The sequence below is a fragment of the Dama dama genome, chromosome 5, assembly GCF_033118175.1.
Source record: "Dama dama isolate Ldn47 chromosome 5, ASM3311817v1, whole genome shotgun sequence".
Lineage (NCBI taxonomy): Eukaryota > Metazoa > Chordata > Mammalia > Artiodactyla > Cervidae > Dama > Dama dama.
Window position 1 is genome coordinate 111,385,086 of NC_083685.1, and position 15,364 is coordinate 111,400,449.

Sequence of the window (15,364 nt, forward strand, 5' to 3'; positions counted from 1 at the left end):
AGTGGGAGGAAAGAGCTGCTGCAAAACCCTCACTCAGCATCCAGCAACATGAGCGAGCAAGCTCCTGAGCCTGCGTCCCAACTCCCACTCCTACCCCACAACAGCCCGGAGGTCGTCTCGGAACGCCCTTCGAGCTGTTTCACTTGGCTCTTTGCTTCCTCCCTCAGGCTGTCAGGTCCCAGAAGATTCCTCGGAGGCACCTCCAACCCCCTCTCATCACTTCAAGAATGGAGACCACACAGAATTGTTGCATCAACCAGAAATTCAGCTTTATTAGCCCACCACCAGCAGAGAGGGAGAAAAGACAGGTGGGAGCCGCATGCGGGGAGCAGGGGCCAGATCCGGGCCTTAGGGCGGTGAGGCTGGCGGGTGGGCAGGCGGGAGGGCAGGAGGGAGGCTCCGGGAGATGCCCCTCAGGGCTTGGAGCTCTGGCCCGGGCAGAAGCCGGACAAGCCCTCCTCCTTGAGGATGGACCAGGTCAGCCTGCCAGAGGAGGACGGGAAGGAGGAGGTGAAGACTGTGGGAGAGAGGAAAGGAAGTGAGGAGGGCCCTGGGAGGGCCGGGGGCTCAAGGGTGGCTGGGACCCTCAGGAGCCTTACCTTCTCAGGAAGCGTAGTTTTGGCTGGATGGTTTCTGGGAGGACAGACTGTGCGGGAGAAAAAGCAGAGCGGTCAGGTGTGCTGGGAGCAGCAGGGGCGGGGCTGAAGGGTCTGGGGGGCAGGACAGGGGGTCCAGGCACTCACTGGGCGTCCTCGCCCTCCAGCAGGTGGCGGTAGGTAGCGATCTCCTGCTCCAGCTGCGTCTTCACGTCCAGCAAGATCTTGTACTCCTAGTTCTGCTGCTCCATCTCGCAGAGCAGCTGGGCCAGCTGCTCCTCCAAGCTGCAGATCTGTTCCTGGATCTGGGCCAGCTGCAGGCAGTAGCAGTTTTTGGTCTCCTCCAGGCTTTTCTCCAGGGATGCCTTCTGTGAATGGGAGGGAGAGAGAGAAAGAGTCAACAGAAGTGATCATTGCTGACCCCCTAGGTCTCTGGGCATGTGTCCAGAGAGGTACGTGGATTTCGACCCCAGCTGGGCTGCTGATGAGCCAGAAGACGTGGAGAAAAGTTATTCCACTGTTTGAGCCTTAATTTCTCCATCTGTATAATGGGTGCAGTGATCCCTCCAACCCACTCCTGAGAAAAGAGGAGGAACCATGTAGTGGCAGGGTTCCATTACAGGAGGTGGCGCCATTGCTGGCGATTTGGATGCTGGGGCTGTGCCCTCCCGGTCCTTCTCCATGCAGAGCTGGGACTGCAGCTCAACCTCCAGGCCCTGGAGCACCCGCCGGAGCTCATTCAGCTCATTGAGGCTCTTCTGCATCAGCTCACTGTTAAAGGCCGCTTCTTTGTTCAGCTCCTTGGACTGAGACAGGAAAGAACAGGTTTAGAGTGCTCCAGAGGCCCCCTGGCTGGGAAGTCCCACAGGAGGGCTGAAGACCCATGTCCCACCTTGCTCAGGAACCAGGCCTCGGTGTCCCTGCGGTTCCTGTCTGCTATCTGCTCATACTGGTCATGCATCTCATTCAGGATGCGGCTCAGGTCCACACTGGGGGCAGCATCTATCTCCACGCTGACGTCCCCACCAGTCTGATTCCGCAAGGCAAGCATCTCCCAGGAAGGGATGCGAGGATGTGCTCAGCTTACCCCTTCCCTGGCCCCAGTTGCATTTGCAACCCCACTGGACATGCCTCCCACCACCAGCAGCAACCTTACCTCCTCGTGGTTCTTCTTCAGGTAGGCCAGCTCCTCCTTCAGGCCTTCGATCTGCATCTCCAGGTCAGTCCTGGCCAGGGTCACCTCGTCCAGCACCCTGCGCAGGCCCTTGATGTCGGCCTCCACGCTCTGGCGCAGGGTCAGCTCATGCTCATACCTGGCAAGACAAAGGTCAAGGCCTTAAGGTCCATCATGAGGCTTCTGAGGCTCAAGACCTGCTGATCCTCCTGGCTGGACAACCCCACCACTTGCCCTCTGCTCACTTGGTCCTAAAGTCATCAACCGCCAGCCTGGCGTTGTCAATCTGCAGAAGGGGCTGTGCATTCTCTATGGCGGCCTCGATAATCTGCAGAGGGGGTGAAGGACAGTTCTGGTTAGCCAAGGCCCTGCTGCTCAGAAGTGAATAGCAAAGATGAGAGAAAGAAGCCTCCCCAGTCTTGAGAGTTGTCTAGCTGGTAGGTCAGGCTTTACACCCCCCCAGTCAGCCTCAGGTGCCTTCTCCACTGAGCTTAGTGTGGTGGGGTGATACAACCACATATCCCCCACTGCATCCTGGGCCCAAGGCTGAGAGAAGCTGAATCCAAAGAATGCTTGCAGGGAATAGGAGACTCAGGGTACCAGCCCAGCATCAGGGTACCCTGATGCTGAAAAAGGACCCTCTGCCACCAATTCTAAGTGGCCTGTGGTCACTCCTCAAAAGCAGGCCTCAGTCTCCCTCTTTGTAAAATGGAGACACTAGCAAGCATTTTTCTAAGGGCCACCAGAGCTACCCCCCTGGCCAACCCACCTTGTTCCTCAGATCCTCAATGGTCTTGAAACAGGGGCTATAGTCGCGGGCAGGCCTGGGCCCCTGACTCTGGTACTAGTCATGGATCTTCATCTCCAGCTCCCTGTTGGCCTCCTCCAGGGCATGCACCTTGTCCAGGTAGGAGGCCAGACGGTCATTCAGGTTCTGCACGGTGATCTTCTCATTGCCAGGGAGGAGGCTACCATCGCCACCAATGTAGCCAACACCAAGGCCACCCCCATATCCTCCAACCAAGCTGCCACACAGAGACCCCCAAGGCTGCTGCTGCTGCCGAAGCCACCGCCATAGCTGCCCCCCAGCCCGCAGACACCCCCGGAGGAGTAGCGAGGGGAGCAGGATACAGACAGGCCCCCATAGGCACTGGAGGCCCGGCAGGAGCTTCCAGACAGGACGAAGGACACGCAGCTGGAGCCACCGCCGATGCGGCTGGAGCCCTTCACGGACCTGGAAGAGGTGAACTGGCGGCTACAGGTGGTCATGGTGAGAAGCGAGAAGGGCAAGGTGCTCAGGGAGGCCAAGAGGATGCTGAGACGGCCTTGAACAACAGGAACGTTTATATGCACGTGAAGAAGGCAGGGCTCCCCTCCAGATTTCATCACTCCGGGTCCCATCCAACGCCCCTCTCCAGATTATTTAGTGCAGGGTCGATGCATTTCACTCTGTTCTGCGCTGAGTTCCCACCCAGCTATTTTTTTTTTTTTTGGGGGGGGTGGGGTGGAGCCAAGAGAAAACACCCCAACTTGAGTCGGTGGTGATTCAAGCTAAGCGACAAGAATCTGGCTCCCGTTCCTAGAGCCTGAGGGGCCAGCAGTGCCCTGGCACAGGCGACTCTGTGGTGACTGCGTCCCCAGGCAGTGAGTCAGGCCATGCAAGGACTCCCTGCCCCATGGTGACAGCCTTGGATGAACGGCCTCAGTGATGCTGTCCAGGGGCTGTCTCGGGAGACAGCTGTGGGATCCTGGCTGTGGACAGGAGAGCTGGGTTCATGGCCCTGCTCTGCTGTGCTCGCTGTGTGACCATCTTCCTTCTATGAGCTGTTGTTTGCCCTCAGCAAAGTGACAAGGCTGGACTGGGCAATCTCAGAGTTCTTTCTAGTTCTAAAAATTCTATGACTCTTTCCCTTACTGGATTCAATTTCAGTTTCCGGGGTGCTTTTGAGCCCCCAGGACCTCCTGGAAGTGGTGTGTACCATGAAACCAGTACATGGCAGCTTGAATCCCTGCCCTGACAAGCTATATGGCATAGGCAGTCCTTTGGTCTGCGAGCCTCTGGGCCTCAGTTTTCTCATCTGTGAAAGGGGAGGACATACCACTAGCCACAAAGGAACATGCATGAAGGACCCCCCCCAGTGGCCACCCCTGGCCCCCGCCAAGTCTCCCCTTCCTTCCTTTCCAGCCCAGCTACCCCTCACCTGCCCTTTCTCATCCACCTCCATCCTCTGGTGCCTCCCTCCCTCCCCCTGGCCCTCCTCATGCCCCCTCGCACTCCCACTCTTTGAGCAGCACCCCTCCACCAATGCCTTGCTTCACCTAATCATGGGTACCCACCAAAAACTGCAGTGGGAAGGAGTCCCCACTCTGCTGCTGGTACCCCTGTGACCCCGACCCCCACCACAGGCTTCCAAGCCCCGACATTGTATCGAGGCTCAGATCCCAAGTTTTCTCTGGAGCACCCACAGATTCTAGGTTTATCTTGACAACTCCATGTGTTCAGTCAAGGAGACAGGGAAGGTGGGTCTCTGGTCATCTGCCGCACTGACCAGGGCTCAGGTATCATATGGAGTGCCCTACACATGCCACGCAGTTCTGTGAGGAGCCCTGTTCCTGCCACCAGTTCACAGATGATGGACCTGGAAGGGGAAGCGGACTACTCAAGACCCCAGTCAGCGGGGAGCTAAGGCTCGAAACCTTGTCTGTCTGCTCGCCCATCCCAAACCCTTTCCACCATCCTGAACCACTCTCTCTATGCCCCTCCAATAAATACCGTTGTCTTGAGTCAACTCTGTGAAGTGAGGAGAAGAGGGGGAGACCCAGAGAGAGCCAGAGAAATGGTGATTTGCCCAAAGTCACTGAGCTGCAGAGCCAGGATGAGACCCTGGAGCTTGGAATGTCTCCACATTCCCACACATGCCCTGCGGGTGGGGACCAGGTGTGTCCATTACCATCTGCCTCCCCAAGGTGCCTGGAATGAGCTCTGCCCAGTGGGCATGAACTTGGCCTGGGGGCTGAAGGCAAGATGGGGGGGGGGGGGGGGCGGGGGGGCGTCTGGACTCCAACACAGAGGCCTCCCTGGGGTGCCCTGGGGGGGTGACCACTGTCCTTGCTCTGAAGTGGCTCTGTGGCGGTGAGAAGAGGCAGAGAGGGCTTGTCTCAGCCTGAGCCCTGCTGGGCGATACCACCTTGAACCTTGGGGCAGGAAAGTCTGCCTCAGCGTAACCAGGGCTTTGCTTCTGCCACATCACACCCCGTACCTGTAGGCACAGGGCCCAGAGAGATGAGCAGAGCTGGTACCCAGCACACGCCTTCAGGGCCAAGCCTGGGAGAGGGAACTTACTGCTCCTTTCCCCCAACCCCCAAAATGGGCAAAAGGGACTCTGGAATCTTGGACAGATATCCCACCATCACAGGCATCAGCATGGGCCTGGAGTTCATGTCCAATTACAGATTCATCACCTTCAGAACTGGAAACAGCATTCGAGGTCACCAAAGACCACCAAGCCCCAACCAGAGAGAGCAGAGAAGCAGAGACCAGACCCAGGTTCGACACCCTGACCCAGGTCCACACTGACTCTCCCTGTGGTCTCTTCTTCTCTGCACCGCCCCCCACCTGCCCTGCATGCCCCCCACCTCCCTTGTCACCAGATCACCGCCCCTCCCCTCCACCCCCTCGCCCCTACCCCCCACCCCCGTCCTGGATGAGTCGGGGGTGAGATTACACAGCAGGTCCTGCCCTGGAGATCAGGGACCTGCGTGGGCTGAGAAGCTTCAGGAAGCTGCCAACCAACCCATCAGACCTCTTCAGTCAGCACCTCAGATGGAGCACCCACCACGCATTTGGGGTGCAGAGGGGAGGAGAGTGACATCATCATGGTCTCTGAACTGGGAACTTATCGTTTGACCCTGGAGAGAAAAATTAAGGTTGGGAATACAGCCCAGTACAGCAGGAAACATGGGACGCTTGGCCTGTGGGATGCAGCTGGCATTTCCTCCGTGCCATTGAGACATACCTGCACCAAGGTTGGCAAGAGCCAGAATTGCCAGGCCTGGTCGGCACAGAGCACAGACTCCCATCCCTTCCTCCACCCCGGCCTCTTTCCTTTCTCCTTGATCCAGCCCTGTCCCAGGTAGCAACGCATACCTGAACTGGCCAGGGAATATCGTTGGCCAATGCCACACTTCCCAGGTGGTGTTAGTGGTAAAGAACCCGCCTGCCGATGCAGGAGATGTAAGAGACGCAGGTTCAATCCCTGGGTCAGGAAGATTCCCCAGGAGGAGGGCATGACAGCCCACTCCAATATCCATGCCTGGAGAATCCCATGGACAGAGGAACCAGGTGGGCTATAGTCCAATGGGTCACAAAGGGTCAGAAATGGACTGAAGCAACTTAGCACTCCACTTGCAGTGATTCCCAAACCGGACTGGTCATGAGAGTCCCCATACAGATTCCCGGGCCCTGCTCTGACCCACTTCAGCAGCACTGGGCTGGATAAACCTGATGGTGAGGACGTTTTTTACAAGATCCCAGGGGATTCCAGTGACCAGCCAGGCTGGGGAGCAAGAGACAGCTTGGGGAGGCGGGGGAGGATGAGATTCCGGGGAGGCGGGGGGGAAGGGAGCTCCCAGCCCCCGCTGGCAGCCAGAGCCACAGGTTTCAGGTCAAGATGAAGAAAGAGAGGAGCCCAAACAAGCCAGGACAGAGCAGGCTGGAGCTGGGCAAGCAGGGGCCAGATACTGGGCAAATCACTCCTCCCCTCTGAGCCTCAGTTTCCTTCTCTGGGAAATGGGAATAGCAGCACTACTTCACAGGCACATAGGGGTGAAATAAATAAAGAAGCTTGCACAGAGCTGTGGCTATCACTGCATTTATCCACAGGTATTTATAAAACACCTACTATGTGCCACACACTGTGTAGACACTCAGATGCAAAGAACAAGACAGAGAGGCCCTCAAAGCAGGACGTCTGGAGAAGGTAGAGGCGATTCTAACACCGAGTGTTCAGGCCATGATGGGGTGCAGGGGGCCTGCAGGGAGGGGGCAGGCTCTCTGGGAGGGAACAAATAGCCTGGATGCAGGCTCTGGCCCCATGACTGGTTCCAGGATCTGGGTGAGTCTGTGACCACCTGATCTGCCTTTTGTGGTTCTCTCCCCAACCACGTTTGATGCTCCCCTTCCCTCATGGGATTCTCACGAAGGCTGCACAACCAAGAGGCCCTCAGGGGAGCCTGTGACTGGGTCAGGCTGGGTGACCGCCTGCACTCTGCCAAGAGGCAGAACTGTCCTGGCTCTGTCCCGCTGTTCCCCTCAGCCCCGGACAGCCTGGGTGGTGCAGAAGACCGCAGTTCCTAAGGGTTGAGGGAAGTGTCAGGCCTGCTGCTGTGCCCGGCTCACCAGCCCTAGACTGGGCTCCCTCCAGGTGGCTCAGGGGCCTCCCAGGCCAAGGCCTGGGTCTCTTCCTTCTCCCATGCCCAGCGCAGACCCGGGCACAGAGCGACACAGTGCTGCAGACAGTGTGATGGCCGTGTCATTTCTCAGCAGAAGTGCCACCAGGTCACCCTTCCTGGTGTGGGTGTGTGAAGGCAGAGTCACAGGGACTGGCTACCACCGGCCCAGCCCCATCCTGGGAATCCCGTGCATGTGGCCATCATAGGAAAGTGGGAGAGGCTGCACCAAGGGTAGGTACAGCCCGGCTCACCTAAACATTCCATGCAGCAGTGGGCGGGAGTGCGGGTGTGGACCGACTGGGAGTCCCTCACAAGAAGCCTGCAGCTGGATCCCCCGATCCCACTGCCTGCACAAGCCCCAGCAGCCTAGGTCAGCTTGGCGTGCCTGGTCACTCCTCCCTGCTGCTCCCTCCTGCCCAGGCCTGGGCTGAGCATTCCTGGAAAGGGCCGGGCATTCCCTCTCTGGGCCCTGCGCTCTGCCCCAAGGACCCCCAACCCCAGCACTGTGGCCACCGCCCTCCTGGGGCAGCTGGGGACATCTGGCTGTTCCCCCACTGTGGCCTCCCGACCACCCACCCACTCACTGTGTGGGCTTCTTCCCCCGCAGAAGGGTGAAGTCGGGGGCTGCCTCTGGCCAGCCCCACACTCTGACCCCTCGTCACTCGGCCCCTCAGTAAGAGGGGACCTCCAGAGTCTGCGGGGAGACAAGGGCCCCGCCCAAGAGCCTGGGTTTGGGCAGGGGGTGGGACTCTGGCCGCCCTTCCCAGCACAGCCCCGCCCCTCCTACGCCCCGCTCCACCCCTGACACGCCAGGCTCCGGACAGGGGCTGAGTCACTGCTCCTCGGAGCCTCAGTGTCCCTATCCACACAATGGGGCGCCTCTCCGCGCTTCCTGAGACTGTTGTTCAGGTAAACATGAGATCACCCCTCGATGAGCCATCCGCGGCCCAGGGCTGGTTCTTCTAGTTGCGGCCGGATGTATGGTTGGGGGCCCCGTGGGTTCAGCGCCTCCTCCCTCCCGCCCTCCATCCCTACCGGGACTGCTGCCCAGGCGACAGACGCCAGCCCACACTCCGAGCCCGCTGGAGTCCTGCGGTTGCCTCTGCAGACGCGCGCCCTGGACTCCAGCCCGTGGAAGGGAACTCACTGTCCTCCGCGTCTGTGGGGTCAGGGCGGGAAGGGCCGCGGGCCCGGGCTCATCTAGCCCCTCCTTCACTGCTACTTCTGAGATCCGGAGAGGGCCTGGGATCTGCTCCAAGTCCTAACACCCCGCTGCCCACTTCATAGACAGCTCCCGTGCCACTGCCCCGCCCGCTCCTCCCGCCCCCTCTCCCTCTGGTCCCAAACCCCCACCACTGGGGTCTCTGGCTACTCCTGCCCCCTCCCTGCCCCTGGGCCAACCCTCAGTCTTCAGGCATCCGGAAGAGCAGGTGTTTGGAGGGGTCTGTGTGACTCTGCAGCAGCAGAGAGTCCAGGCCTGTCTGTGAACTAGGATGGGGGCATCCCTCCTCTCATTAATCCCTCCACCCACCCCGACTTCTTAAGAACACTGGAAAATCAGACCCACCCAGCCCAGTGGTTTTCAGATTTACTCAAAGGAAGGCTTCCGGGACTCCTCCCCCTGCTGGCTGAGTGAGAAGGGCTGGGCTGGAGGGTGTTAGAGCAAATGGGCAGAATGCGCGCCCCCCACCCCACCCCCCCCACCCCCCCCACCCCCCCGCCGCCACTTCCCCAGGAGACAGCTTCACCTGACCTCCAAGCTGCTGGAACCAGGAGGGGGAAAAAGGGCCAGGGAGGGCGGTGCTGCTCCCAGGGTACCACCTCCCCTGAACGACCCATCCTCAGCTGACCATTTGAGGAGACATCCCTGGAAGAGGCCCCGCCCTCTCTCCCACACCTGCCTTTTCTGGAAGCGCAGGTCTCAGGATTCCTGGAGTTGAGACAATGGAAGCATCCGGTTCCACCCACCCACCTTCAGTCCTGGTGCCTCTCTCGGGAGGATCCTGATTCCTGTCCTGGCCTGCCTCTCTTCCCCAACCACCTCCCCCAACCTCGTCCCCTCTAAGAGGAGGACACAGCCCACAGGACCGTGAGGAGCTCTGGCTCCTGAGATATTCTTGTCCATTTAGGGATGAGAAAATGAGGCTCCGTGAGGGGAAGGCACCACCCAAGGTCACGCACCCACTTATGGGGCAAGAAGAGGGCACCTAAGATGTCCTCCTGACACGCTGACCTCTCCCTGGGTCTGGTGCTGCCTGGACCACCCTCCCTGGGGTCACTGCCTGGACCACCCTCCCTGGGGTCATCAGCACTTGGGAGGCACAGAGCAACCCCCGCCCCAAGCTCTGCCCAGACCTAGTCCTCACCCCTGTTCTAAGATGACCCCTGTCCTCCAAATCAACAACAGTGGGTGTCCGCGGACAGCTCCCCCTGTCCCCATTTCCCCCATACCCTTCACCCCTTCCTCACTAGGGTCCTCAGTGGCCACAAAAAGGAAGCATTCTGTGTCTCAGTCAAGAAGCTTTATTGGTCAGGGAGTGAGGACAGGAAAGGGACTGAAGCTGGGGGACTAAGGCTGGGGAGGCTGGAGGCTGCGCAGCCAGTGGGGAGCCCCAGGGGGCTGGTGGGGGAGAGAGCCCTCAGTGGGTGGTCTGGTGGACCTGCTCGCGGCTGGAGATGACCCTGCCGTCCTGCACCTCCTCCACAATGGTGCGCACCTGGCGGGTGGTCACGGCTGCAGGAGACAGACACTCGGGGTGGGTGGGGGCCCAGAGATCCTGGCTCAGCCCCCAGCCCCCTGAGTGGAGCCAGCTCTTCCCACCACGGCCACCTGTGTCCACGCCTCTGCTGACCCCTCAACATCACACCCCCACGTGTGCCCCCCCCACCCCGACCCTGCCACTCTCTCCCTCCCACCCTGTTCCCTGCTGGTGCCCCTGGCTGGGTCCTGCCTCGCAAATAAATGGTTTGATTCTGACCCTCTGCAAGAGGAAGACTGCGCAGACCAGATGCTAGTCTGAAATGGAGTCTGATTCCATTTCTCTGCAGTCTCCAGGACATGGATTTTGCCCCCTTCAGACAAGGATCTCCAAGACAAGACCCTGGTCCCCATCACCTCCCTTAGACTAGAGACCCAGGGCTGCGACCTTATCTGCCTCATCAGACTGGGATCTGGAGGACAAGGATCAAGTCCCTTTCTGCCACCAGACAAGAGACTCCAGATACAAGACTGCTTTTACTCATCTGTAAGGTCCCAAGAGGGACCTCACTCTATTTAGAGTGAGACCATGTGCCTATCTCCCCACCAGATGAGAATCTCAGAGCTGGGACCACATCTCTTTTCTCAGCCTAGGATCTCCCAGGAAAGGGCCTTTTCCTGCCCTGCCCCCATCAGACCAGACATGTCTCCCTCATCTAATGAGGACCCTGAGCCCCACCAGGTTTCTTTCCCCCACCCCTGCTGAGGATCAGCCATCATTTCCTGGAGCTCCTGGGGTCACTCCCCCAGCAAGATACAGGTGGGTCACCTGCCTTGTACAGCCCCACCCTCAGTTACCAAAATGCTTACGTTCTTTGGTCTTGTACTGGGTCAGACTGCAAAAAAAAAACAAAGATTAGATGTGGGTCTGGGACTCAGCCCTGCCCCAGGCCCCCAGCCCTGGCCTGGCTCCCCAACTCACTGGGCGTCCTCGCCCTCCAGCAGGCGGCGGTAGGTGGCGATCTCCTGCTCCAGCCGGGTCTTCACGTCCAGCAGGATCTTGTACTCCTGGTTCTGCTGCTCCATCTCACAGCGCAGCTGAGCCAGCTGCTCCTCCACGCTGCCGATCAGCCCCTGGATCTGGGACAGCTGCACGCAGTAGCGGTTCTCTGTCTCGGCCAGGCTACCCTCCAGGGATGCTTTCTGCAGGGGATCAGGAGAGGCCGGATCAGCGAGGGTGCACAGGGCCCCCTCCAGAGCCCTGGGCACCTCCCTGCCAGGCCCGGCCACGCCCCTACCATGCTGAGCTGGGACTGCAGTTCGATCTCCAGGGCCTGCAAGGTGCGCCGGAGCTCCGAGATCTCGCTCTTGCCACTCTGCACCAGCTCGCTGTTGGTGGCCACCTCGCGGTTCAGCTCTTCTGTCTGCAGACAGGACACAGGACAGGGCAGCATGAACCTGGCTTCCCTTCTCCAAGGCGACCCCCATGGTCTCCATATGCTCAGCCCAGGGCCCACTCTGGACCCAGACAGGCTCCTGGACTCACCCCATCCCCCCAACTCCCCTCACCACGGCTACCTTCCTGACCTCCATAGGCCTCTCAAGCCTCCTTCCAAACTTGACTGCGGGAGCAACGCCTTCTCATCAGCCTCCCACCTCCCCAAACCTAGAAGACTTTGAAAGGATCTTAAGTTTTATCTCTAATGCCTTCAAGAAGAAGGTACAAGAGTAGGAAATTAGAGAACCAGCCAGGACAGTAGCCAGGCCCGTGGTACTGGTTCCTGACTTCTTGAGGGACAGATGGAAGCTCCTGGGGTCTTGACCCTCTGGCTTTATTCCTGAGGGGGGCTCCCCCTGACCCCATCAGATCCCAGTTTCAGGCAAGCTGCAGGCCTGTGAATGCAACAGGCGACCCTGACGCCCGGGATCTGTGCAGCTCACCATGCAGCCCAACGTGCCAGGCTCTGGGCTTACTGTGGGGGCTCAGGTCCTGCACCCCGCACCCTGGGAGAGACCTCTGGTCTGCGGGAGCCCCCACCTTGCTGAAGAACCAGTCCTCGGCATCCTTGCGGTTCTTCTCCGCCATCTTCTCGTACTGGTCGCGCATCTCGTTCAGGATGCGGCTCAGGTCCACGCCGGGGGCGGCGTCCATCTCCACGTTGATCTCGCCACCCACCTGGCCTCGCAGGGCTTTCATCTCCTGTGGAGGAGGGGGTGGTGGGTGTGGGCATCCCCCGCTCTGACCTCTCACTCCCGACCTTCCCACACAAACTCTCCAGACCCCTCCCACAACATCTCCTTTGTTCTGCTCACCCTCTACCCTCTGACCCTCCAAATGACTTTTTTTCACCTGGTCTGTGTGGGCTTTGCCTCCAATATCAGACTAGCGGTTCCCCGAGGATAGATTCTGTGCTCCCCCACTAGACTGAGGGCTCTCTGAAAATAAAAGCTAATTCTTAGGCCTGAGCCCCCAGAACCTCCCATCTAATTTCCATACTTCTACCTAGGGTCCAGATTGGGAGGGTTTGAGCTGGGAATCCTCCTCAATTATCTCCTGTCTGGTGAGGGAGGCCAGGACGGGCATAAGAGGCTTCTGTGGGCCCCTGGGAGACTCCCCAGATGCAGGGAAGCAGGGTGATACATGGAGAAGGCTGCCCTGCATGGGGAACTGGGCTCTGCAGACAGGGCAATGCTCTGAGCTAACCAGCCTGGATACGTGGGCACACCCTGCCTTCAAATGATGAGGGGGTGGAGTGAAAGCCAATCCCAGTCCTGGGGCCCTGAGACCACGGAGGGCAAATCTCCACCCCCACCCATCTTCCTGACTCCTCTCTCTGCCTCCTGCCTCCCCTCCCTCTCTTCCATCACCTAACTAAGCCCAGCGACCTTCAGAATCTGCTACACAGTAGGACTTCTCATCCCAGTCACAGCCTTGGCACAGCAATGGAGCCCTGCCACCCCCTCAGCATCTCTTTGACCTACTGCCCCGGCTGCCTCACCTCCTCGTGATTCTTGCGGAGGTAGGCCAGCTCCTCCTTGAGGTTCTCGATCTGCATCTCCAAGTCCGCTCTGGCCAGGGTCAGCTCATCCAGGACCCTGCGCAGGCCGTTGGTGTCGGCCTCCACGCTCACACGCAGGGCCTGCTCTGTCTCAAACCTGCAAAGGGAACCAGAGACTTCCGTCAAGATGCTTGAACTGGCTGGTTCTGGCTAGCACCCTGCCCTTGAATGATGGGGGGTATTTGTTCAGTTGCTAAGTCATGTCCAACTCTTTGCCACCCCATGGACTGCAGCACACCAGGCTTCCCTGTCCTTCACCATTTCCCAGAGTTTCTTCAAAGTCATGTCCATTGAGTCAGTGATGCCTTCCAACCATCTCATCCTCAGTCGCCCCCTTCTCCTCCTGCCCTCAAATCTTTCCCAGCATCAGGATCTTTTCCAATGAGAGGGTGGAGTGGAAGCCATCCCCAGCTCTGGGGCCCTGGGACCACGCAGTACAAGGCCCCACCCCACCCGGCTTCCTGACTCCTCTCCTCTCTGCCTCCTGCCTCCCCTCTCTCTCTTCCATCACCTGACTAAGCCCAGTGACCTTCAGAATTTGCTGCTTTTGCAGCATGCTGGGCTAAGAGGTGAACTCCTTAACCCCTAGATTCTGGACCTTGCCATCAGCCACTGAGGAGGCCTGGGCTCCTCAGTAGGGAGGGCTGCCCCCAGTTTCTCCCCAGACCCTGGTCAGGGCTCACTTGGTGCGGAAGTCATCAGCAGCCAGGCGGGCATTGTCAATCTGAAGCAGGATGTTGGCATTGTCCACGGTGGCCGTGAGGATCTGGGAAGATGGGAGAGTGATCAGGTCCCTGGGTGGGAGCAACTCAGCCCAGACCAGGATTCTGAGATGAGACTCTCCACCTGGGGGCCAGGATGTAGCTACCTTCTCCGGGAAGGCTCCCTTCCCACCCTGTCTCCTAGCTTTACTGCTCAACAGTTGGTGACAGAGGCAGGGCCAGCAGGAGTCTGATGGCTGATACTCCCCTCCTCCCCCAGACTTGCCTCCTCCCACCCACAGAACCCCCTTGCCAGACTCTGCCTTAAACCAAAGCAGACAGCCAGCTGGGAGTGCCAGCCTCGGAATGCAGGAGAGCCAGAAAAGAATAGGAGGATGCCCCAGGCAGAAACTCTTCCTGAATCCTGGAAAGAGGATGGATGTGAGAAACTCCCTCTTATTACAATTGGGGATACAGTGCCCCTGAGAGGCTTCCCGCAAGAGGAAAACTAAAGGAGCCCTCACCAAAGTGTAATTCCAAATCAGAAGTCGTGACCTCTGCTAAGCCCTGACCCTACGCTCCAGCAGGCAGCCCTGCCCCAAGTTTGCTGAGCCTGTCTTGAGGGCACAGCAGGAGAGATGGAGAAGCCAGAAAAATCCCCAAAAAAGGCATAGAAGTGGCCTCCTAAGGTCGCACCCGCTCTTTCCTGCCTCCTCCTCCCAGCAGGTGCCAGCAGGAGCTCACCAGACCCCTGACACCACCTTAGCTTAGCCCTAAATCCCCCTCTTGTTCCAAGGAAAGCTGTGTCTGAGTATCCAGCAACCCCAGGAGCCCAGCCCTCCTCATGCCTCCATCCCTCTTATCCTACAACCACACAAGGTGGCAAAAAGCTCCATGATGGGAAACAGGCTCCAGGGAGCCCCACAAGACCTACTTGTCCCTAACCCAGGCTACTGTCCTGAAAAAGAAATCGGAAGCCACATAGTGGCCCCAAGGTGGGCTCCCAGAGGTCAAGCTGGAGCCAAGCTGTCCTTGGCTCCCCAAGACCCTGTGGCAGCCCCCAGGCTGGGCTCCAGGCCTTGATCAAGGGCAGATGGCAGGGGAGGAAAAGCTGTGCCCACCCAGGACCCCTCCCATCACAGCTCCTACCTTGTTCCGCAGATCCTCGATGGTCTTGAAGTAGGAGCTGTAGTCAGGAGCCGGCCCCGGGGCCTGCTTCTGGTACCAATCACGGATCTTCAGCTCCAGCTCCGTGTTGGCCTCCTCCAGGGCGCGCACCTTGTCCAGGTAGGAGGCCAGGCGGTCGTTGAGGTTCTGCATGGTGGCTTTCTCACCTCCCACCAGCAGCCCGTCGACACCTCCAAAGCCACCACCATAGCCACCGCTGACATAACCACCGCTGCCATAGCCACCGCCAGAGCTAAAGCTGTAGCAGCTAGAATAGCTGCTGCCTCCAAGGCCACTGCCCAGGCCGCCGGCAGACCCCAGCCTGCAGGAGCCACCGCCCAGGCTGCCAGACACCCGGCAGGAGCGGGACGAGCCGCCCGCCAGGCCGGAGGCACCCTTGATGGAGCCGGAGGAGAAGTGGCGGATGGTGGTGGTCATGGTGGCGGCAGCAGGTGGCGGGGAGACACGAAGAGAGAAGGCTGGAGAGGAGAGACGCCCAAGGTGCTGTGACTGCCGGG

The 15,364-nt window shown here is 59.4% G+C and overlaps 1 protein-coding gene and 1 pseudogene across 1 annotated transcript; both read right to left on the reverse strand.

The window, feature by feature from the left end:
- Positions 1–370: 370 nt before the first annotated feature.
- Positions 371–3,156, reverse strand: LOC133056101 (keratin, type I cytoskeletal 16-like; annotated as a pseudogene).
- A 6,617-nt stretch (positions 3,157–9,773) lies between these two features.
- Positions 9,774–15,364, reverse strand: KRT17 (keratin 17). The gene is made up of 8 exons (XM_061141209.1): positions 14,829–15,364; positions 13,662–13,744; positions 12,919–13,075; positions 11,958–12,119; positions 11,218–11,343; positions 10,902–11,122; positions 10,790–10,815; positions 9,774–9,955 (listed from the first exon to the last, which is right to left on the reverse strand). The coding sequence occupies exons 1-8, from the start codon at positions 15,282–15,284 to the stop codon at positions 9,861–9,863; spliced, it is 1,326 nt and encodes a 441-aa protein (XP_060997192.1). The 5' UTR covers positions 15,285–15,364; the 3' UTR covers positions 9,774–9,860.

Coding starts and splice junctions, on each gene's coding strand:
- KRT17 (XM_061141209.1), bottom strand. CDS start 15,284: ATGACCACCACCATCCGCCACTTCTCCTCCGGCTCCATCAAGGGTGCC. Junction 11,123..11,217: donor TGCAGTCCCAGCTCAGCATG/GTAGGGGCGTGG, acceptor GATCCCCTGCAG/AAAGCATCCCTGGAGGGTAG. Junction 10,816..10,901: donor CTGGAGGGCGAGGACGCCCA/GTGAGTTGGGGA, acceptor TTTTTTTTGCAG/TCTGACCCAGTACAAGACCA.